Source organism: Molothrus ater, chromosome 17 (genome assembly GCF_012460135.2).
Source record: "Molothrus ater isolate BHLD 08-10-18 breed brown headed cowbird chromosome 17, BPBGC_Mater_1.1, whole genome shotgun sequence".
Classification (NCBI taxonomy): domain Eukaryota; kingdom Metazoa; phylum Chordata; class Aves; order Passeriformes; family Icteridae; genus Molothrus; species Molothrus ater.
This window is the reverse complement of record NC_050494.2, coordinates 987,500-1,011,712: the sequence shown is the minus strand read 5'-3', so window position 1 is coordinate 1,011,712 and position 24,213 is coordinate 987,500. Positions and strand designations below refer to the sequence as shown.

The 24,213-nt window shown below is 52.2% G+C and overlaps 1 protein-coding gene across 9 annotated transcripts in view; it reads left to right on the top strand.

Annotated features, from left to right (window-relative positions):
* The window catches only part of DLGAP4 (DLG associated protein 4), a 153,836-nt gene that overhangs the window by 126,112 nt on the left and 3,511 nt on the right, over positions 1–24,213 (top strand). For all 9 annotated transcript variants that reach the window (XM_036395941.2, XM_054516665.1, XM_054516664.1 and 6 more), the window contains 4 exons: positions 19,330–19,691; positions 20,975–21,066; positions 21,485–21,894; positions 23,634–23,725. In XM_036395941.2, the coding sequence (XP_036251834.1) occupies positions 19,330–19,691; positions 20,975–21,066; positions 21,485–21,894; positions 23,634–23,725 (956 nt within the window). The remainder of the gene's footprint in view (positions 1–19,329; positions 19,692–20,974; positions 21,067–21,484; positions 21,895–23,633; positions 23,726–24,213) is intronic.

The window sequence follows — 24,213 nt, the reverse complement described above, 5'->3', positions numbered from 1 at the left end:
GGTTTGTGCTCAAAGCAAACAGAAGAAGAGGCTGCAGAGCTGGCAGATGAGTAGAAAAGTGAAGTTACTGAATGTGGTGAAGCCTCAGGTTCCCATCTGGACAAGCTGCCACACAGAGCAGGATTTTTCCCTTGGTGTCCCTTTGCCTCTTGGTAACTGGTCAGTGAGTGGTTAAAGAGAAGAGAATCCTTCCTGCTGCTTTGGAGAGAAATGCATTTGCTTTTTCATTGTCTGTGCTTCTCTAAGCCCTCAGCAGAAGGAAGATAGCTCAGTGAGCCAAGGTACCTGTGCCTGAGCTCTGTGTACTGGTGGGGCAAGCCCAGAATGGGCAAGGGTGGCACATGGTTGCTCTTCAGTCTTAAAGATCTCCTTGTCCAGCCAGGCTGTGAATCACTTGTGTGTCAGTAATATTTGCATATTTTAGGCAGACTTGCTGCACTGTGTGTTGTGCAACACTGTGAGAAACTTTGGAGCTTGGAGGGAAGCACAGCTGGCAGTGCTGTCAGACACCTCTGTGCTCCTGGTGCTGAAAGCTGAGCTGACAGTTTAACTCTCTTTGGGCTGACGGGTGCTTAATCCTCTTGGCAGGATTGCCAGAAACTTGGGAATGGCTGGTAAACTGGGAAGCCTGCACACCTGGCCACAGGGACAGGGCAGCCTGGGCTAGTGGAAGGTGTGTGGGACTGGATGACCTTCTGGGTTCCTTCCAGCCAGAGCTTCCTGGGATTCTCAGTAAACTCCAGAAGCCATAACCCCGTGCCCAGGTTTTCCAAGTCCTTTGAGGTTTTCCTGGAGAGGGGATGGATTCAGGAGGAGGCTGGTCTGTGCTGGTTTGGGAATACCTGTGTGTGCTGTGCTGCACCGTGGGCACACCTGAGCTCAGCTGTTCTGCACATTCTCTCTGTGCACTTGGCTTCAAGTTACCAGCAGATTTCTTTATTTGAAGGGGTCATGGCTGCTGTTCAATTGGCCTCTTGTGCTGAGGTTCTCTGAGCCATCCATTTGCATCACAGCTGATTCCTGCCAGACCTGGCCCTGCTCTTGGACCATGGTACTTCTGGCTGCCTGGATTTGGAGCTGGCCGTGTGTAACACGTCGAGGTCCAGTGCACAGGCTTGGAAGGCTGCCAGTGGAGTTCTCTTGCTGGCAAGCACTGACTGCAGTTCTGAACTCTTGGTTGCTGTTTTCCTCCATCTCTAAGTGGGGAAGGTCAGAGTTGGGGTTTTCAAGTAGCTACAGTCAGAATTGTAGGAAGGAAATAGTCCAGCACAGAGCTGCTGAAGGGGGAACTCTGCATGTTCTGCAGTGAAACTTGTGCATATGACAACTCTGGTCTCTGCACAATTTCTGCATGTTCCAGTAACTAAAAACTGAAGGTAGAACTTATTTTTCCTCTTGCAGGTGAGATTTATTAATAAAACTTCTTAGCTGGCTTTATGATGAACTCTCACAGGTAAGACAAGCAAGTGAATTTCCTTAGTAAGGAGTTTCTGCTTGGGAGGTCTGATTTTTCTGGTATTGATAAAGCATAGTGCTTAACACCTCTGAACTGCTACCTGATATCCTGTTAGGCACCAAGGCATGAAAATCTGGGCCCATGTTCTCCTATGGGAAATGACTCTTCAAGTGCTGTGGTTCCAGCTCTGCACCTGCTCCTCAGAGTGCGGCTGCTTTACGGTGTGTGCTGGTGTTGTGGTTGTTTCTGGTCTTGAGGGGCAGCAGGTGCTTGTTGCTCACCTTGGTGGGCTGCACAGAGATCCCCACAGTACTTACTGGCTGGAAGGGGAGCAGGGATGGGTCATCTTAATGGAGGGAAACCTACACTTAGTAGTGGTTTGGGAATTTTTGTGGTGTGCTCTCTCTCCAGAGTTTCAGGTTGAGCCTTCTTGTTTGCTCAGTTTGTCTTCTTGTTCCCTGGTACCTTCAGGGAGCCAGCAGGTCAACATCCCTCATCCAGGGGGATCCCAGTGGGACATGGCAGGACAAAGTCTGACTGAAACCTGCCACAGCCAGGCTGAGAGCTTCCACACTGCAGAAGCAATTATTGTTCCTTGGCATTGCTCTTTGCACTTTATGGCTCTTACACCTAACAGTAACTAAGGATTGTTCTGACCCTTACAGAGAACATATGGTATACGGGGAAATCTAAATAACTTGAGGGTTTTGAAACTCCTGGCATCTGGTGTGCAAGAACCAAGGCCTAAAGCACAGTGCTTCATTCTGGCAGGGGCTGCTGAATCAAACCATAAAGCAGTTCTCTGCTTAGATTCCTGAGAGCATTATTTCTCTGATAACAGCCTGGATGAGGAAGTGCAGGATCATTTGCTCACAAGAGCCCCTCTCTAGCTTTAGGAAGTGCTGTTGTGCCTTCCTCTGTGTTCAGAGTGCTCCATGTATTGAGGAGGTAGGGCACAGGTGTCCTGTGATGCAGCTGAAGGAAGAAAAGGCAGCCTGCTAAGGCAAGGCTTCCAGCCAGCATGTGAATTCAGACCCTGTTAAAATTGTTTGTTAAAATCATGTTTGTGCTACAAAATCACAGCAGAAGTGAGCAAAGAGAAAGCTCAGACTGAAGTCTGTAAGACAATTCCAGAGTGCTGTTAGTTTAGAAGGGGGTACTCAGTGTCCAGTCCATTCTTGGCCACTCCCTGAAATGCTGTGTGCATATCTGTGCCTGCAGAACTGGCATGCACTGGTGCTCCTGTGGGAGATTTACCAGCTTGGCCAAAACTCCCAGCAGAGTTGTATTGAGATGTTTCCTTCAGCCCTGCCATAGCACTGAACTGTGTTCCTGAGTTCTGAACAGGGAGCTCTTCTGAAACACTCCAGCTGAACAGTCCTGGGGAAGACTCTGTTGTGCCAGGCACATGTCCTGCCAGACAGCAGCCTGAGAGGCTGTGCTGGATTTGGGATGCCACCCTGGCTTTCAGGACAGCTGGTACTTAACACAGTACTGATATTTGTATTTTAAATTGGAGCATGCTTGGTTGGGTGCCAGACCTAGAGAAACCAGAAGTTACCTGGATCTTCTGTCCCTCATGAGTGGGATGTTAACAGAGCTCAGACCTGAGCCCCCCACGGCCCCACAGTGGGATGGGGTTGTGTGTCCATCTGGCACCTGGGCGTGGGCAGGGGCTGCTCAGCACTGAGGGGAGTCTGGTGCAGGTGGGAGCAAAAGGGCCCTGGCTCTGCTGTTCCCAGCTCTGCTGCTGTCCCTGTGGCTGTGACACTGTGTGGCAGGGCAGAGTGCAAGCACAGTTCTATGTTCTGTGTTGTGCCACCCCAATCCTGGGCTATTTTGTCCATTTTTCCTTTGAGCTCAGTGGTTCTGGCTGCTGTCCTCTGTCCATGGATGCCATCACAGGAATGCTGGCTGTGTTACCTTGTGCAGAACACCTGTGTTGGTGCTGGATCCCTGCCAGCACTGCCTGCCTGCTGGGAGCTGCCAGGGCAGACACATCCTCCTGCAGTCAGGACGCTGTGCTGGCACCAGTTGTGGTGGCCTGCTGTGGCTGAGGTGACTCACTGCTGTCACACCCTGTCCCCACGGATAAGGCATTCCTGCTACAGGGAGAAGGAGGCCCAGCTTCCACCAGGCTCTAGAGCAGCTGAGTCAGACATCTTGCCAATTAATGTAATTAGCAATTAGCTGAGGAAATACCTCCTGTAACTGTCTCCTCAGTTGTGTCTGTAAGTGGCCAGAGTAGGAGGGGATGGTCCTGTGGTACCCAAGGGAGGTGGCACCTCACACATTCTCCCAGGCATGTTGCAGCAAAGCTGCTGACATTGCAGTCCATGGAAATTTCCTGATGGAGATGATGCAAACTGCTGTGAGCTTGCAGTGAAATAACCCTGCAAGTGCTCTGCTGCTCCCTCCAAGCCTACTCCCGTCCATGTTCCCACAATTAGATAACTGGCCACACATCTGTTTACAAAGCAGTATCCAAAATAATGTGTTGCTGTTCTGTTTCCTCAGCTGGGCTGTGTGTCATAGTTACAGCTAAAGACTAGTATTGAATCTCTTGCTAAAAGGGGTTGTTGGGTTTTTTTGCCTGTGGCTGCTTTAATGCAGAGCTGTCTTCTCCATCTCAAGCCTTGGGCTTGTAGGTATGAAGCTTGTCTGCTGTCATCTCATAGGCATCCTGTATCTGCTGCATGTCTGGGACAGGAATAGAAACACCCCTGAGAAGAGGATTTGTTGGTGTGATGGTGCTGCTGGGGGCACCAGCCATAGCATCTGGAGAATGGCCACTGTGGGAAGGGCTGGCAAAGCTGCTGTGCCTCCCTGAAAGGCCACAAGAGGCTAATCCCAGAGCAGCTGGCACCTCCAGTGGGTTTGGGATGCCCCTGGAGCAGGTGGAGCCCCACCCAGCAGCAGTGTGGGGGCCCTGTGGGGCAGCAGGGCTTTGGGCCCCACACGTTTCTGGGGTGCACCAGCCCCCTCTGACTGGGGTCCAAGATCTGCCAGCTCTTCACCAGCTCTGTGCCATTGGAAACAAGAGATGTCAGATGTGAAAATTAATGCTCTTATTCATTGATGTCCCACTTCTTTGCCGCCTTCAGTTTACCATTGATTTATCTTCAAAAGCATTTGTGGCTGGTTTTGGCTTTGGAAAGGATGTTGGATAAAGGACTTTTTTCACTTGCTATCATACAGTGACAGAGCTGAGAGCAGACTTTTTTAGGTGTATTGAGGAGGACAGTTACTCCTGCAGTATGAGCTGCAGGTCTCCAGTAACCTGGGCTGTAGTGAGAGTTTAACCCCTCTCTCTTTCCAGCACTGGACTTCTCCCTGCTGGATCAGTCTCTTGCTGACAGCAAGTTCACAGTGTTGGTCCTGCCTGGCTGCCAGAGCCCTACAGAGGAATTGTCTGGTGGAGTCATCCTGTTCCACTGACCTTCATCTTCAGTCAGTATCTGCTGTGCCTGTCTTGAGGCTTCTGCAGGGCCCAGATCCAAGAAACTTGACTGGGCAGCTCTTCCTCTGAAACTGGGCCTCTGCTACATAAACAACCCGATGTTTCCTTGAAAGTGCTTTCCAGGAAAATGTAGCAGCAGGGATACAGTGGGTTTGTTTCCCAATGTGGTGTCCCAGTCATTAGAAGTGACTCCAAGCCCTTGTACAGGTGACACTGGGACCCACTGTGTGTGCTGAGGGTCCTGCCTGGATATGCTCTGTGCTTCCCCCTGCAGTGACAAGGGCAGAGCAGTGTCCTTCTGTCCTTCCCAGCCGTGTGCCCCCACAGTGGCACCATGTTCTGGAGCATTTTGCCATAGTCTGATGGAGGATTCCTCCTGGCAAACAAGCCCCTTGAGCAGGCAGTTGGAGACCTGCTCCTTGCGGCCACCCTCGTATCCCACAAGCTCAGTGCTGCTCTGGGGCTCTGTTGGTGCTCACTGTTGGGTTATTTTTGGCTGGTGGCTCTTATTTCACGAGGCCACTTCAGGTGAAAGCACTTGCTGGACTCACCCCAAGTAGCTGACACAGTCAGTCTGTCCTGGGAGGCCACAGGAGCTGTTCTCAGCAATGCCTTGGAGCTGAGCACAGCAGAGGCCGAGCTGGTGGCTGCCCTGGAAAGCCCTGCATCCAAAGATTGGCATGTCACTGTTCCTAGGAATTTCATCCTCCAGCTGGTCTGGGGGTTGGACAACTGGCATGACAAGGAGTGGCTGCTTGAATGCAGTAATGCATTCCAAGTCTAAAATTGTTCCCAGGCCAAGTGTGGGGAGATGGCCAAGTGGAGGAATAACTGCAGCCTTGGGCAATCTTTGCAGTTTGGCTGGGATTTTCAGAGAAGTGTAGAGATGGGATTTTTCCTGGAGAACTGATGGCACCATCTTTTCCTTGGTGTGTCAGCTCTTAGTAGTCAAGTTTTAGAAATCTTGAGCTGGTTCTTTCCAAAACCATTATGGCCTTGGTTGGGTGAGGAGGTGTCTGCAAGGAGCAGTTTGATTTGTTGCCTCCATCTACCCTTGCAGGAGGAACTTGCCCTGTGTGCTTTGGAGCAGGAGCTGCCTGGGACCTGGGCTGGGAGCAGGGGAAGGGATGGGTATGGACATGGTTAGAACATCACCAGCCTGCTGAACCTCTCAGTGCCTTCAAAGGCTGGCACACGGCTCTTGGCAGGGCTGTAACTCTGCAGACCTGTAAGCAGAGCCCCAGAAATTCCTATCTGGAATGTCCCTTGGACTGATGTTTTCTGTTAAACTGAGTCCAGCAGATCCCACATTTTTGCTGTGGCCCCATTGTGCTTCCTGGTTAGGTCACTTCAGAACTGCCAAAGCAGGGGCTTTACATTCCTGAGAACCCCAGTGCTCCTTGTGGTGCCTGCTGTGGGTGCAGATGCCTCAGAGCACCTGGAACATGCTGGGAGGGAGTGCTGAAGATGAGCAGGAAGAGGGCATTGTGGATAGGCTTCTTTCAAGGCTGCTCTTGATCTGTTTAGAGCTCCTTGGACTATGGAATAGCTGGGCTAGTGTGTTTTCCTTCAGGCTCTGGGAGACCAAGTGAGCACTGTTTTGTGGGAAGGTCCCATTGCTGTGCTTGAGCAAGGAGTGGCTTCTTCCAAAGACACCTCTGGTTAACTGTCTCTTTCAGGAGCACCTTCAAAACATGATCTGTCTGGATCATTCTCATCACCTTCCTTAAGCCACTCTAAATCACTTGTTACATGTTCTCTATCCTGCCATTCACTCTCTACCAGTGCTGAGCCACTGATCAGGAAAAGCCAAAATGCCTCTCTTCACCTGCTGGTTGGTACTTGGTGTTTACAGGTGAAGGGAGGAAGGAGAAAAGCTTCCTGGAGAGGAAGCTTTTTGGAATATCCTGCAGAACACCCTGAGATTTCTGAATTTGGTGTGGATGGTTTTTATTTTGTAGCTGGAGTTACACAACTCCTAAGTTGAAAGGAGTGGAGATCGCTCATTTGGAAACAGGAATAAATATAAGCAAGGTGGGAAATGAAGCCAAGAAGGCTTTTGGCAATAACTGCCAAGGCAGGAGAATGGTCTGTTCCACAGTGAGCAGGTTCCTGAAAGCAGCAGGGAGTGCTCTGGTGATGTTTAATGCTGTTGCTGGAGGCTGGGCTTTACTGATAACCCTCCTTGGAAGGCCAGGGAGTCATTATCACATCCTGAATTCCAGACAGGGGACAGAAGGGAGTAGGTCCCAGTGCCACGGGAACAGCATGATTAAGGCAGTGCCTTCAGCTCTGTGGGCTAGAACTGAGTCTGTTCCCTGGATGTGCTGGGCAGAGCTGGGCTCTGGCCTCTCCCTTGTGTCCCTTTCCTAGCAAAGTCTCAGATCCTTGGCATTCCTTCATGGCAGGTTCTGCAGGCTGGAGGGGCCAGGCTGTGGGCAAACAGGTCCTGCACCCTGAATCCAGACCTGCTACCCATGCTTGTGGCTAAGTGGTGGTCTGGGCTCTGAACTTGAAAGCTTCTGGGGACTCTTGAGGCCTGTGAACCAGGAATGTGGTGCTTTGGAGCCTCCAGGAAAAGCAGAGCGAGCTGTGAAGACGAGGACCTGGTGGTGGCTGGGAGCTTTGTAGGTCACAGGTACTGGAGCCCCAGAAGAAGGCTCTGTGTGCAGGCCTGGGGTCTGTTGTGCTCTCTGATTTCAGAGCTGGGGTTGCACAGTGGCTCCTCTTGTCAATCCTGCTCAATTCCTGAAATGAGCTATTGCAGAAAGTGCTGGGTTTGCTCCAGATACCCCCTCCCTTGGGGCATCCATTGTTCAGGGACTGCTTGTGACACTTGGAATTCTCAGGTACTCAGAGCTGGGGACTCTTGGCCTCTGGGAGAGCAGTATGAGCAGTGGCACTGGGGACACATGGCTCTGCTCCTGTGTGCCTCTGTCACCAGGGAGGACAGCTCTGTGCTCTGCAGGGTCCATGGTTAGTTCAGCTGGGAGCCCTGGGCAATCCAAGCAATGAGCACAGCTTTCCAAAGCTTCCTAGCACTCTACCCAAAGGGAATAAAAGGTTGGAATATTTGCTTAATTGTCTGCTCCGAGTCTGAGGACTTCCCTTCCTCTCCAGATCAGACCAGACTGTGCTGCAACAGCTGAACCACTGTCAAATTTAATGCTAATGGAGAGGGAGCAGCCTGCTACAGTCTTTTCTGTGCTTGTTCATGTGATTTTTTTTTTAATCTTATGGATAATGCCATGTTAAACAATGAAATAGAATATGGAGTAGCTTTCTCTAACATGCAAAGCTTGTCCTGTGCCTCAGCCAACAGAAGTTTCCCAGCAATTTTGACTTTGATTCTTCACTATTAGCATAATGTTGCCACATCTTGGTTTGTACATACTTAAGGGAGGAAATAGCTTCAACTGAATCTGGCTATTAAAGCCTCTTGATGATTGTAGCTTAGAAGATGTAAATCTTGGGTGCTGGCTGCCTGACAGCCACTGTCCAAGTGGAAAGAGTGTTGACTAAAGGCTGGAATTTTGCACTGTGAGATGAGTCCAGCCTGATGCCTTCCCATGTCCCAGGTGCAGAGTTTGTTCAGTGCTGTCTCCTCAGCTGCTGACACGTGTGCTTTCCCTGGCCCTATGGCTACAGGGTGGGGTTTGTTTTCAGCTTGCAAAGAATCCCTCGTCATCTGGGTGTGGGGAGGGAAGGTTTTTCATAATGTCCTGGGAAAACCACCTCTGCTGCTCCTCTGGTGGCATCACTAAATGCTTGTCCTTGCCTAAAACAGTGGAATATCTTCCTGTGAGCAAGGGAGAGTAGCAGATTTCCTGCATCAGGAAAAATTTGGGATACAGTAACTGAAAACAGTGATAAAAGCCCTGATGCTGAACAAAGTGATGGAGAAATTAATTCTTACCTTGAGGGTGGTTTTGTTGGCAGTGATGGTGGCAATTTCTCAGAATTTTAGGTGGGCTGTAGGATTGTTGGTTACTTATGTTCTGGGGGATGCAGCAATTCCCTGGGAGCCCCATTTGTGCTGGGGAGCTCAGTGATTGCTGCCATCAGCACAGGCCTGTTCCTGTTATCACACTCTGTGCTGACAAGCTGCTGGCTGCCATCAGTGTTTTCAGCACCCTCTTGGCCAGCTCTTCTGTGAACAGTGTTTAGTGGCACACTTCAAATGATGGTGACCGCTCCACCCTGCTTCCAGGACTGTCCATAAGTGGGAATGTGCCAATAATGCCTCAGCAGTGGGGCAGTGTTTGCAAAACCTTCTGTGGACCCCTCTGTGGGCTTGGTTGTCCCACAGCTTTGGGGGTGATTCTGCTGTAGGGGAGCAACTCCTGTTCCTGGAGCTGTCACAAAGTCCTGGGCAGAGGTTCCTGGTGGGCTGGGGGAGGCGTGTGGGGAGTCTCAGTGCTGTTCAGCCATGCTGGACTGGCACACTCACCTTTCTGAGATGGCAGCACCTGGGATATTGCACTTATTGTGTGCTCAAGGTGCATCTTGCTGCCTGTGCATGGAGAGCTTGAGATGTGTCTGCTGTGACACGTGAGCAGATGCTTGGGAGTGACTGGATTTGGGCTTCAGCAATCAGCATAACCTAAAATAGCTTGTTTCAACTGCTGAGCTCTGACACAGATAAGAAGAGATTTGGTTTGCCATGGTTTCCAGCCATTTCTGGCCATATGGATTTTGACTGGCTGTGACTTTGAGGAGGTGTGTTGAGATTCCCTGGACTTCTGCAGTGGCAGGGAAGTGAGTTAAAAGCATCCACATATGCCATCCTCCAAGTGATGTGGCAGTGCTTGAAGTGAAGTGATGGTGAAGGGAGAGGATATTTCATGCAGTGCATCATTAGCTGGTGGAATTTACTTCTGCAGGAGATTCTAGAAACTGCTAGCTTAGAGAAAAACTAACAAGACCTCCCTAATTGCACTAAACGTGGATGATTAATGCTGATACCCTTGGTGCACCTAGGAGTGGCTGCAGTACTGGGTGCATGGAGGATTTGCCATCATTCCTTACATGGACCCTCCCAAAGCATCCCCTCCTCCCTGCAGTTTGCTGCTTTGCAGAGCAGCTGGAAACCATCCCACGTGGAGGAGGGATAGGGGAGCAGCCTGTGACCTGGTGACACTGGCTAATTCCTGTCTGGTTCACATTTATGCCCTAATTCCATGTCTGTGCTGGATAACCCTGAGCAAACCTTGCAGAAAGGGCAGCATTAAACAGGGAGAGGGACACAGGGGCTGGTCACTGCTGTGGGACAGGAATCCTGTGGCACCCAGTTCCCTTCCCCTCTCTGCCTGGTTCCATGGTCTGGCACATCCTAGAGACATTCAAGCCTGCAGAGCCCAAACCAGCCCAGACACAAAGCTCAGAGTGCAGTTGGCAGAACAGACCCTGCAGCTCCAGAGTGACAGAATCGACATTTTGGGACTGCCACTCAATGTTTAGAAAGTGTTTAAAAGCAAGGAGGGATGGAGCCTGCCTGCAATAAGTGCCACTCCTGGGAAATACTCTCTGGAATGCAAATCTCTACATATCTTCAGTTGTGTTTTCCCTCTCTTGTTGTGCTAGCAGGTCCCTCTTGTCTCTGAGCTGCTGGCTCATGCTGTTAGAGCTGCCCTGGGCACTGTGTGCTTGTGCTGCTGCACTGACCACCTGTGTGTGTGCTTGAGTCCAGTGGACACTTCCTTGTGCTGCTGCTGAGCTTTATTTGCCACATCTGGATGAGATGCTGCAGGCACAGGACCCTGCATCAGGCAGGTCAAGTGGATGATGCTTCAGTGCATCAGCAGAAAGGATTGCTCTTGTTGTGGCAGCACCTTTCAGCACAGCTTGTCTCACTGTCTGAGGAGCTTGTGGCTGACACGTGGTCCCTAAGCTGTGCTCCATGTAGGTCTGGTATCTCCTGGGAGTGGTGGGAAGGTTCTGTGGGCAGGCTCTGGGCAGGCTCTGTGAGGTGCTGTGTGCTCCAGTCTGTCCGGTCCTGCATTCTCTTACCTGCCCCTGGCTGCAGGAAGGTCCATGTGCCCTGTTCCAGTGCCAGGGGCTGATGGAAGTGCCTGCTCTCTCTGGAAATGCTCTGTGGCACAGATGGTTCAGAGCTGAGCCCTTCCTGATGGCCCTCTGAAGAGGACTGCTGAGGCTGTTCAGTGCAGATGTGTAGGCAGGGTGTCTGCAGGGCTTCCTTGCCTTCTGCAGAGGCAGGAAAAGCAGCAGTGTGGGTTCTCTCTGTTCTCCCATGTTCCAGTTGTGTGCACAGAAAGGTTCCAACCCCTCCATCCTGGCATCCCCACTGCTGCAGCCAGGGACCTGCTCCTTCCCCCTGTGCTGCCAGGGCTCAGAGCCCTCTGGAGCTGTGAGTGAGGAAGGCCTGGAGTGAGGAGGAGGAGTCTGTAGCAAGCAAACAGGCTGTGGGTGATGCAGCAAGTCCTGGGTCTCACAACTTGGTGCTCCTTAATACTATGGGACCCCATTTCTGCATCCTCTGCACAAAGGCCAGCAGGGAGGAATGGGGTGGCCTTAAAGCCCAGCTGAGCTCCTGTTGCCTGGAGCTTTGTGCTCCTACAAAACCTGCATGAGATCAGAATTCCACTGGCCCTGCTCCCATGGCCTCTGCCCACCCTGCTGTGCTGCAGGGTGCCCGTGTGCAGGGCTGTGCCTGGCCACCAGGACTGAGCTCCAGGCCTGCCTGGCTGGGCTCTCAGCTCCTCTGGCAGCCCTGGCTGTGCTGGAGGAGCCAGGCAGGATGTGGCAGCAGGAGGAGGCACTGGTGACTCTCTTGTGCCCACCTGGACAGTGCAGGTGCTGCAGGACAGGGCAGGGTCCTGGGCTGGGTGCACAGCAGGAGTGTGGTGCTGATCAGAGATGCCAGGGCTCCCACTATCTGTGCTGCTTCACCTCTTTGGTGTGAAAGGCCTCAGCCCTCATTAGTGAGTGTTCTTGAGGGGGATCAGCCCATCCTGAGGCCCAGCACAGAGCAGATGAGCTTCAGAAACCACACCTTATCCCAGCCCCTCTGTGGAAGAAGTGTGTGCCAGCACTAAATGGGCACTGAGCTGGCAGGGCACCCATCCCTGGGATGAGGCACCCCCACCCAGAGATGCAGGCTGCTCCTCCTGGCACCAGCTCATGGCTTTTCTCCTCCCACCTGGTGACTCCTTGAGGCAGAATGGTTGGGCTTGGGGGCCTTGCTGGTTATTGATGAATTCACCCCGGGGCAGGGAGAGGCAGGGAATGCTCCTTTGGGCTGCTGCCCTGTGCTGGCTGGGTTGGAGACCTGTCTGAGCCCGCAGGACAGAAGGGACACTTGCTGGATGTGTGGTTGGAGCAGGGTGGAGCTGCTCACCATGGCTTCAGCTCGCTTAAAAACCCCTGACAATGGCTTTGGGGAGGCTGGGGAGAAATGCCAGTGTCTCCTGTGGCACACACAGCAGCCCCAGTGTCAGCTGCTGCAGCTGCCTGTGGGAGTGCCTGTGCCTGGTGTCCCCTGCAGCATCTGCTGTGTCCCTGCTGACTCTGCAGCAGGCTCTGCTGAAAGGAGGGCTGGCCAGATCTGTCAGGAGCCAGCAGTGAGGTACCTTATTTTTAACCCAGCATTCTTGGGGTGTGTCTTCTGTTGCTTCATGCCTCTTTTAAATTGGTGACCTTCTACAAGTGGCTTTTTTTATAAAAAAAGCAACCTGCTTTGCCTTCCCAGTGTAATAGCTCTCAGTATATCAGTGCTTATTATCATTTCTGTGCTCAGGAATTCCAAATTGGAGCATCTCCATGATGCTTAATCATTGAAAAATCCAAAGTCCCTCATGTAAAGAGTTCACAGCCCTCAGCCTTTCCTTCTCTGGTGAAATGTTCCCTCCCAAAGTACAGGGACTGGGTCTGTGGTTGGATCTGTGATTGGAGCTGGCTGCTGGGGCTCATGCAGCCCTGAATGTCCCTGTGGCTGCCCCAGGCATCCCTGGGCACCCTGTGGCTCTGAGGTGAGCAGGGCTGCAGCTCTCACTGAGGGCATCTCAGTCACGGCTGATCAGAGAGCACAAATGGTTGTACAGAGCATTTTGTGGTGCATTTCTGGATGAGAGCTCTAGTGCTGGCCTACAAACACAGCTGATGTTCAGAGGGAGCCTTTGCTTCTGCATTTGCTTCTGATTGCAACATTTGAGAGATGCACCCTTGAGTTTGAAGTCCTTTTTCTACAGATATGTCCAGTTCTTTCATTCTAGTGATACACAGGAACGTGCTGTACTTGGAGTGGTCAGGCAAGTGCAGGGCAGTCCCTTTTTTCCTGACACCAAGTGCCAGATGGATACATGGATGATAAAATACTGTCCTGCCAGCAGAGCTTTGGGGTGTGCAGGAGTGCTGTGGCCAGGACCTGAACAGGAGCAATGGGTAACAAACCTCTCCCAGCCATGGCCATGTGCTTGGCACAGGTCTGACAGTGCTGGGACAGCCTCTCTGCCTGCTCAGGGAGGGCTTGGAGGAGGCCATTTGCTTAAAGCTAACAACTTATTTCTCTGTGTAACAAAATGCCAGATTGCTGAAAGGCAGTGTGCAAGCCTGGTACCAGCTGTGCCAGGGGAGCTGCAGCGTGGGGTACCAGCTGTGCCAGGGGAGCTGCAGCGTGGGGTACCAGCTGTGCCAGGGGAGCTGCAGTGTGGGGTACCAGCTGTGCCAGGGGAGCTGCAGCGTGGGGTACCAGCTGTGCCAGGAGAGCTGCAGCGTGGGGTACCAGCTGTGCCAGGAGAGCTGCAGTGTGGGGTACCAGCTGTGCCAGGGGAGCTGCAGTGTGGGGTACCAGCTGTGCCAGGAGAGCTGCAGTGTGGGGTACCAGCTGTGCCAGGGGAGCTGCAGCGTGGGGTACCAGCTGTGCCAGGGGAGCTGCAGCGTGGGGCTGGGTGGAGGCTGCTCCCAGAGGAGCCTCTGTGGGAGCAGGGGTACTCAGGAATGGCATCTCCCCTCTCTGTGCTTTTCCCACCAATGAATTGATGCTGTTCAGGGGGAAATGGGCACTTGCCATGGGTCAGGAAAAGTGTCTGGGGTGTCATTCTGAGTGAGGGCTGCTCATCTTCTGTAGCTGCTGGTGGGAACAGCTGCAGTGGTTGGAGTGACACTCCTGCCTTGGAGGGGCAGGGTGTGACCCCAGCCTGCTGCCCCTCTGCTCTCCTCTGTCCCTGCTGCATCCCTCCTGCCCTCTGCTCTGCTCCCTGACCCTGCTGGGCTTCTCCTGCCTCTGCAGTCCCTGTGGGCTCAGGGTGGCAGAGCCCAGGGCCTGGCCCTGTCCTGGGAACAAGAGGATAACATGGTGGGAGAAGTGACCGGCCTGCAGTGGTCCCCTTGTCCCAGCTGCCATTCCAGCCATGCTGGGGCTGGAAGCTGAGGATGGGAAGTGTTGAGTTTCTCCTCTGACCTCCTTCAGAAGTACTCATGGTGTCTGGGCTGGGTTTATGCAGGGCTGTCACAACAGGTGAGAGGGCTCTTCCCTGGGCAGGAGAGCCCAGAGCCCTGTCCTGGCTCCCACAGCCCCTCGTGTGTGTCTCTTACTCAGTGTAGTATCAAGGTGAGATTTTCAGTTTTTCAAAGATCACTGCTACTGAGATTCACAAAGGGAAAGCACTGAGGTATTTTATAGCATTTCCATAAACTGCCTCTATAAACAAATGCAGTCACTTGACTTTGTTTTCTGGGAGTTTTGTTTAATCACTATAAAACTTCTTTTAAATCTCCTCCAGCTCTCTAAAGACATTCATTCTGTCAGAGCAGGAGGTGGCAGTTCACAGGCATTTCCCATTGTGTCTAGATGGAAATACATGGGAGCCATGTGACTTTTCACATGGGCAGATAGTAATAGAACAAGCAGAAATTGTTTTTAAAAGGTGAGATTTAGGTTAGATATTAGGGGAAAAATTATCTTTGTGAGGGTGATGAGGCCCTGGCACAGGGTGCCCAGAGAAGCTGTGGCTGCTCCATCCCTGGCAGTGTTCAAGGCCAGGCTGGAGAGGGCTTGGAGCAACCTGGGACAGTGGAAGGTGTCCCTGCCATAGCAGAGGTAGGAAAAAGATGAGCTTTAAGGTCCCTCCAACCCAAGCCTCTATGATTTCTAACTTGTATTATTTTCCTCTTGACTAACAAAATTTAGGTAGGTTTCTCAGCAGTGCCTCTAACTGGTACAGGTATCTTCACCTGCAGAAGGAGAACAATCAGGTCTGAAGTGATTCTTGTGACCCATAAAATCAATGTGTCCATATTGTCTTGGGTATGAATTGTCCCTGGGGCTCATTTTCACTTGGACTCTCTACAAAGAAAACATCCTACAGTTCATTACAGCTCCAACCTTGAAGTGTTCCTGAAGCTGATGAAAATCAGAGGTCAGGTCACTTGGAATGCAGCTGTTCCAGTTCCCTTTGCTGTTGGAAAGTGCCTCCCAAAGCAGCTCCTTCCAGCCAGGACACCCTGTGGCACAGGCCAGCCCAAAGCCCTGCAGCTGGGATCTCCAAGGGAATAATGCCACTGATGCCATTTGCTGCAAGATTATTCTATGGCTGTTTTATTTAAAAGGCAAATGAGCTTGCCTTGTAGGAGAGATTATTTCAGTGTTCTGCTTTCTGTGTGAGGAAATGAGGTCGTTCCTCCAGCCCTTCCCGAGGGGAAAGGGGGATGCATGGAGCAGGACAGGGATAGCAGCCAGCCCTGATGTTTGAGGGCAGGGGAGCTCCTCAGCTGACTCTGCCTCCTCAGCTGACTCTGGCTGGGGCCTTTGAGGTGATTTAACAAAAATAAAGATGGTTTGAGAAGGTCTTTGAAGTTCCTGGAAGGACTGGAAATGTCACCAGGCTGTACTGAATCAACAATAGCAGCAGAGCACTGGCACTTGAGGCCAGACACACTTGAGGGCAATTGTGGTGCTTAAATCTGAGCCCAAATACCTTGGCTGTGACCCTGGTGGTGCTGCCAGGTACTGAGCAGGTACCAGCCTCGTGGGGGGAACTGGGGCTGGATTTCGCATTCTCTTGTGACTCTACTTTTAGTCTTCCAAGAAGCAAACACCTCTGGAAGGAGAGGGAGAGGAGCCCAGCATGCCCAGCTGGATTTTGAGGGTGCAGAGGACTCTCCAGTGCAAGGCTCTGCAAACAGCTCCCCTGCCCAGGGCTGCATCTGTGGCCATTGCCCAAGCCCCTGAGGGCAGGTGCAAGGTGCTCATTTGGAAGCATGCTGCTTTCTAAAAGTAATTACAGAAGAAAGATTATAAACAAACCTCCTCCTCCCCAAAATCAATCATCCACAGCATGCTGTGAATTCCACCTGCTTGCTGAAATAAGCCTCAGAAGATCCTGTGAGCAGGAAAAGCCTAGTGCTGCAAAACTGGAAGCTTAAGCATGATTTCCATGTTCTCCTGTTGTTCTACACTTTTTGGAGCAGGGATGATGTTCCCAAGCAAACTGAGCTGATGGTCCTGCTCCAGTGCCCGCAGGAATTGTAGTTCTACATTGCAGCACAAGCTGTGAGTAACCTCAGCAAATCCAGAGCAGATCATGGCTGCTGAGCTGTAGCCCTTTGGAGGGGTAAATCAGCAACTGGAATGCTCCTGACTGGTGGGATTGGCCTCAGAGCCAGGAGGGAATGCTGCCTGCTTCTCCTGTGGAAGCACTGGGATGTTCTTGTCTTCCTCAGGGTTTGTCTCTTCCCACAGATGCAGGAAGCAGTGACCCTTAGCTCAGTGTTGTGCTGAGAGCCAAGGACAGACTCTTCTGGATGGGCTTGTTCTGAGTTTGGTTTTCGAAGCCCATTCTCTAAGGTGTGGTTTCTGAGATTGCTGGGCAGTCAGAAGTCCTGTTTTATATTTGCAGAGGGCTTCAGTGGGGTTAATTTGCAATTGCACTAACTAATGCATGCCCAGTTGTTCAAAGCTCCTGATCCTTTTGTGTTTGTCATTTGCAATATTTCTTAGAGCCTGACTTAGACTTACTTTAGTAGCTCAGGCAGTGAACCCTTTGAGCACACATATATGGACAGGGGTGTGTTTTGTTGCTCCTGGGCCTTTCCCTTCCAGCAAAGCCTGTGCTGCCCTTCAGCCAAGCCAGGTGGCACAAAGGGATCCCATGAACGTGCTAAGGGGGTACTGTGGTTTCCCCCTTTAGCAGAGCAGCACAAAGAGTGTCTGTGCTGTCTGTTGGTAGGTGGACAACCACTCTGGGTCTGGCTGCCTGGCCTTGGACACCACTGATCTGCCTCAGAAGCTCTGTGCTGCTGTGCCCTCCCCTTGTTCTGCCTGGCCAGGCTGTTCTATGGCAAAGAGCCATCAGTGTCCTGTCCCCAGCCCTGGCAGTGCCCACAGCAGCTGGGTAGCTGTGCTGGGCTCCTGTGGCTGTGCCAGCCAAGCCACCAAGGGCTGTCCAAGGAGGACAGTGGCACAGGGGCTGTGGGTCGCAGGGCACCCTGGGCACTGTGCCTGGAGCAGAGCAGGGCCATGTGGAGGGATTTAACTGAAGGGAAATGTGCCATGCTTTCAGCTCTGCCAGCTGGGGTGGCTCTGGCTTGCCCTGGCCAGTGGCTGCTGTAGCCCTGGTGCAGTAACAGAGTAACCTGTTGTTTTGGGGTGTAGGCACAGCTGATCCAGGGAGTGCCCCCTGCCATGGCTCTGGTCAGGCTGCTCCTACACTGCTCTGTTGAGATGGGCTGTGTGAGTCAGGCCGTGAGACTGGGCCAAGGAATTGCTGCTGGAGGTGATGCTCCACGTCAGGCAGCTCTGGCAGGGGGACTGTGGTTACCCCTCACCCCTGTGAGGCAGAGGGTGGTGGGTTCTGCCATCAGGGCACTGCTCAGTTTGTGCTGGACTTGGTGTAGTGGCTTGAGGAAACTGGGATGCATTAGGTGCTTTCTGAGCTCCTGTGCAGATGCAGGCTGGAGACAGCTGGGTTGGCAGCCCTGCACAGGCCTCTCACTTTTCCTCTGCCAGCAGCACCATTGTGGTGCTGCTCAGCATCTCTGGGCACAGAAATGCTGCTGGAAACACAGATCTCCTCCTCTGTGATTCCTCCCTTTTAGGTCCTCCTTTGAAGTGGAGCTTTAGCTCTTAATATGGTAGATAGTGGGATGTGTAAGTGCAGGCATGTCCACGTAGTGTCAGTAAGGCTCCTGGGGCAGCTCTGATTGCCCCACAGGGAATGTGGCTCCCAGGGATGCTCAGAACTGGCTCTGGCTCTGCTGGAAACGGTGAGGCAGGTGTGGAGTGGGGAGTAACTGCAGATCTCTGGGACTAAGGAGACTGCTGGCAAGGGCTGGGATGTGTTATGGGGTGCGAGTGAAAACCAGTTTGGGATTGCACAGGACTTAATAGCAGGAGGGATAAGAAGAGGGAGTCTAGTGGTAGGATAGAGGTGGAGGTAGGATTAGAAAGGGAGTCTAGTGACTTGGGGAGGACTGAGAGTGCATGGATAGGAGGGGAAAGGGGATCAGGTGTGTGTAGGAAGGTGGCTGCTCAATGTGTTTGGCCATGCCCTGCCCAGTGCAGCTGTCCTGCATGCACAGCACCTGGGGTGGGACTTTGGCCTCAGGGGCTTGTATATCCTGGTCAGACTGAGAGCCTAAACATGGCTGCTGCAGCATCCACATGGATTTTACTTGTATTTTACATGTATTTTCACTGGTGGACTTCCATCCTGGCCAGAGACAGGAGCAGGGTGGGGCTGTGGCTGCTGTCTGGGTTTGTGCAGCCAGCCACGTATCTATCCCTACAGGTGGGATATGTGTGTTCTGTGTCTGCTGGGTACACGTCTCCAGCCTTGCTGCCACTTGGATCTGGGGCCATGGAGTAGCAGCCTCACCACTCTTGGGCTGTTGCATCCAGATAATGCCTTTTCTTCTGGCAAGGAGCAGCTGGGCTTGTCAGGGGCTTCAAATGTGTGTTCCTGCCATCAACATCTAACAATTTTTATGGCTTCTTTCCATTTTTATAGGAAAAAACATCACCCTGATCCAGACATTGAAACTCGTCAACTGATGGGACAAAGAGCTGAGACACTTGGCTGTACTAGGACACTAAAACATAGGGTTTAGCCAAAGAATATTTCCCCACTGTGGAAGCTTACACCTGCCAAACCCTGTAGCATTCTTGGGAGGCTTTTCTATCCCTCTTCTCCATTTCCAGATTTCCACACATCATGGTATTCCTTTTGACTTCTTTTGCAAGCTAGCTCTGGCTCTGCCTTCGCTTCCCCTATGCTTTGGTGTGGGTCCCCAGCGTGAGCTGCTGCCTGTGGGCTGGTTCTGCACCTCTGCCTCCAGCTGCTGCTCGGAGGCTCCTCTTGGATGTTGTGACTGACCTGCTTTTTCTCTCTCTTCCACTGTATCTCCTTCCCTCCAATCTGTCTCCTGCGTTCTCCGTTGTCCCCCTCCGTCCCTGCAGGTTCATCATGCCTAGTGGCATATAAAAAGACTCCACCTCCCGTCCCACCTCGGACCACGTCCAAGCCCTTCATCTCTGTCACTGTGCAGAGCAGCACTGAGTCAGCCCAGGACACCTACCTGGACAGCCAGGACCACAAGAGTGAGGTCACCAGCCAGTCGGGGCTCAGCAATTCCTCAGACAGCTTGGACAGCACCAGGACGCCCAGCGTCACCAGGGGCAGCGTCGTGACTCCAGCCAGAGACACTCCAGAGTTACCTCAGAAAAATGCAACTTTGAAAAGTGACAAAGGGACTCTGACTAACGAAGAGCCTAAAGTGGAGAATATCCCCAAACGAAAGCTATCATCTATAGGAATACAAGTATGGAATAGTTTGTTCTCCTTTGTCCCAAGGAATGTCCTTGCCCCATCCATTTAGCATGTGCCTTTGCTTGACCAGGTGTGCATCTGAGCTCACTTAGAATAGCAAGGGACATTCACTGCCTTGCCTGTGTTCCCAGGGTGAGAGACAGCAGCACTTTCCCTTAACAGCCCCAAAAGGATTAAGCTCTTTCAGTACAAATTTGAAATGTTTTCTAGAGCAGAGGGGCCATGTTAACTGGGTGAGTCCCTCTGAAGAGGCCTTTTGCTGCTGCTCTGCCTGTGCCCTGTACTCTGTGTTGCTTCTAATCAGTCTGCTTCTTGTCCATCATGGTTGTAGGGACAATTCTCCCCTGAGAGGTGGGCCCTTCTCCTTGATGTCCATGTGGGAAGGGCTGCTGCAGTGCCAAATGGTCCCAGGGCTGCAGGCAGGAGGGTGCAATTCCTTGCTACCCCATGTTCCCAGCCGGCTGATGCTTCCCTTGCTGGAAGCATTTAACTGTGGGAATAGATGGAAAAGAGCTGTGGATAAAGCAGTGAAATGAGAGCCCAGTGAGTAGTGTAAATTGGTGCTTTAGTCAGCAGAATGCATCCTCTGGGACGGGTTTCTCAGTCACAGGTGGCTGTGAGCTCTGGTTCTGTCCCAGGTGCTGGTTACCAGCAGAGGGGAGCTTGGGCAGCTCCAAGTGCAGGGTCTGAGCTTTGAGCTGTTCTGTGTGTGCTGAACGAGTTCTCCATCTGCTTTACAGCAAGGCCAGCTCAGTACAGGTGACAGTGAGGGGCTCTCAGCAAAGCTGGTGGGACAGAACACCTGAAAGGGCAGCGAGGGGAGGGAATCCACTGGAGAGGCTGACTGCCTTCCACTGCTTTTCCTTTTCTGAGCTGGTTCTTAAGTCACCTGGATTTCTTTCCTAAAACCTTCTAACCCTCTTATCCAGAGCCATGGAGGGTGTCAATCCCTGGGAGAGAGGCTTTGCTGTCAGTCTCAATCACCTTGCTGTCCTCCCTTGGATGCCATGGTGCCTGCCTGTGTGGAATGCCACAGGCACAGCCATGCAGAGCCCAGGGCTCCTGGCACAGGTGGTGGCAGCAGCCTGGCAGGACACAGCCCTGCTCCTGAGGTGGGAGCAGAGCTGAGCAGTAGCCTCGTGCCTGTCCTTAGCCAGCCCTCCCGTGTGGTGTCAGCATGCTCTGTGTGTGCACACTCCTGGTCTATCTGCTAACGTGGATTCCAGCCACAAGTTCTTCTGTCTGTTTTTGTCTGTATTTTTTTTGTTCAATAAGGTCGACTGCCTTCAGCCAGTGGCAAAAGAGGAGCCTCCTCCACCAGCCACCAAATTCCAGTCCATCGGGGTACAGGTAGAGGACGAGTGGCGGTAAGTGAGACGCAACTTGTGCAGTTTCCTTTTCTTTTAAATGGTGCCTCCCCCACTTGTGCTTAGACCTTCTGCCCTGCTTTGTGCCAGTGAGTGGTGTTGAATGGGGCCCACGGAGAACTCTTCCTCCACAGTGCACACCTGCTGCAAAAAGCATTTGTTCTCTAACAGCCAAATCAATGGGAGGTTGAAATTAAATCAAAAATTAAAAAATTCCGGGCTGTAATTATAGTCATGCGTCAGCCTCTCGTCTGAACGGCCGGCTGCAGTAAGCAGGCAACCTTGTAATTGTGAGTGTGTGGTGTGTCTGTGTGTGAGGAGGGGCAGGGGGGGCTCTGCTGTGCCCATGGATTTTGCTGTCGGTGTGGAAGGCCAGCCAGGCTGAGCCCTATTGAACGATGGCTTTTGATCCCTGCAGAAACAGCCACTCTCGCAGCATGTCCTCCAAACAGGACACAGACTCTGACACACAGGAGCCCAATAACTCCAGCTGTAAATCATCTGAGAGAAGCCTCGCTGAGTGCCCCCAGCACAACAACTCTGTTGGTGTTGATGCCTCCACCAGGCAACCAGCCAAGCCCTCACAGATTAAGAGAAACCTCTCCTATGGAGAAAACAACGACCCGGCCCTGGAGCCTTCTTCTCTCCCTCCTCCTGACCCCTGGCTCGAGAGCTCCTCCACGTCGCCGTCGGAGCCGGCGCAGGCGGGGCCCTGCCGGCGGGACGGCTTCTGGTTCCTGAAGCTGCTGCAGGCAGAGACCGAGCGCCTGGAGGGCTGGTGCCGCCAGATGGACCAGGAGACCAAAGAGAACAATCTCTCTGAGGAAGGTGGGTGGGGAACCCGCCCAGCAGCTCCTCCCTCAAGAAGGAGTTGGAGCTGAGGATTGGGTCGGTTAAATTGTGGCTGGCCCATCCCTGAAAGTGTCCGAGGCCAGGTTGGACAGGGCTTGGAGCAGCCTGGTCTAGTGAAAGGTGTCCCTGCCCATGGAATGAGATGAGCTCTAAGGTCCCTTCCCTCCCAAACCATTCTGTGAAATTGCTGACAGCCCACAGAGCCAGAGCATGGAGATGAGGATGAGATGAGGAATGCTTTTTCCTTGGAAAGGGTAATGTAGTTCCTGTGGCAAATGGAGTACAACATAATGCTGTGATGCAGCATGAAAGATGTACAGGGCATGGTGTGACTTCTGACCACTCAAAACTGCTAAAAGCTTAAATTGGTTTAATCTTAAAAAAGGTCAAATGGAAAAAGCTTTTAGGGAGGCTGTGGGATATCTCCCTGCCTCACCCATTACCCTCAAACAGGCAGGGGAGACCTTAGCTGGCAGTGGGGCAGAAGGAGCACAACTCTGGAGCTTGTTTGCTCAGTTCAGTTGGTGAACTGGTCTTTAAAGCAAAGAAGAGGTTTCCTCACATGGGAAAGCATCACTGAATTTATGCTGGGTACACCAAAAGCATGGAACAGGGAGCAAGAGACCAGTTGATTTTATGGGGTTCAGTCCCAGCTAGGCTTGTTCCTCTATTTTCAAATGCCTTGGCAAAACCCCTGGGCTTTTTGCAGTGGGAATCATGCCTCTGGTGCATACAGAGTGACAGGAGTGGGAGTCAAGGCTGCAAAAGGCAGGATCTTTGTGTGGAGCCTGGTTTTGATGTTTTTAAAACCTGAGAAAGGTGAAACAAAGGTGAGGCTCAGTTTTAGCTCACTGTCACTGTTGGGTATCCAGGAGCTAATCCCTAATCTGATTCCCTGAGGTGCTGCCTGGCAGGGAATCTCCCTGCCTTGGGGCTGGCCTGGCTTGACCTGTGGCAAGGAAAGACAGTGAGACCTGCATGGCATTGTTCTGTGTGCCAGGAGCAGGCTGCTTGGTTGTGTAACCACAGCCCTGGTGGGTGGGAGAGCCCAGGGTGTGCTCATCCAGCCAGGATCTGCTGAGCAGGCTCAGGGGCAGCAGCAGAGCGGGAGCAGGACTCAGTGGTCCCTGTTGGTGATGCACCTTGCAGGCTTGGGACTCTGAACCTGCCTCTGGGAGGGAAAAGCCCAGGCTGTATTTCCTCTAATGAGCAGAGGAACGTGTCCATGCCCAGAGGCTGCTTGGAAAACCCATTAAGAGCAGCATAAAGTCCTGAGTGTTAAAAGTCCTGGCCTGGGTGTTAATCCCTGCTGGTACAGGGAGGCTGGAGAGTGGTCCCTGTGTCACCTTTGTCACCTTTCCCCTGGGCAGAGCTGGGAGAGCAGGCTGGGATCTCTAAGCAGGTGCCAGCAGACTTTGCTGAGGTGGTGCTGGTGCTTCTCTGAGGGGCTGAGGGCAGTTTGAGGAGCTCCCTGCCAGCTTGGATATTGTAATGTCCTCAGCCAGGTCTGTGTTTGGCCTGCCAGAAGGAGCAGTGGCAGACAAATGTAGTTGCAAATGTAGTTCGTGAGAGCAGTTGGTGCCTTAAGGATCTCTGAAATTCCTTTTATGATGACTCCAGTGTTTGCTCCAGAAATGCTGGACCTCATTGCTACAATTAATAGTCTATTCAATTCAGGTCTTTTTATTTCCTCTTTTTTTTTTTGTCCCTCACAGTCTTAGGAAAAGTCCTGAGTGCAGTGGGCAGTGCACAGTTACTAATGTCACAGAAGTTCCAGCAATTCCATGGCCTCTGTGAGCAAAACTTGGTGAGTCTGAATCTCTTTTCCTGGTTTCTGAGAGGATGCCTCTCTTTGAACAGTACGACAAGGAGTTGGTCAGTGTTAACAGGCTGCAGTCCCTGTGAAAACAAAGCCACAGCCTGCAGTGCCAGCTGGGGGAAGGCTGGGTTAGCACAGAGGGGCCTCCTGCTTCTGAAGGGCTTTTTGAGGCAAACCCCTGAGGCTGGCTGGATAGGGGGGCCTGTTTGAAAGGTCTGCTCTTGACCACACATGCTCCCTTTGCGTGTGTGGCTGGTGACACTGTCCCCAGGCCACTGGAATTGATCTCTGAAAGGGAATGCAGGGCTTTGCCCTTGCTCAGAGCTGACCTGGCTAATGGGGATTGATGGAATCTGTGGTTTAGTTTTCCCCTCAAGCTTTATGGTAATATGGATTTTGCAAACTTCCTCAGGGGTGAATTCCTCTTTAGATGTAAAATAATCTTGGAGAGACTTAAGGACCAGGAGGGGGTATAG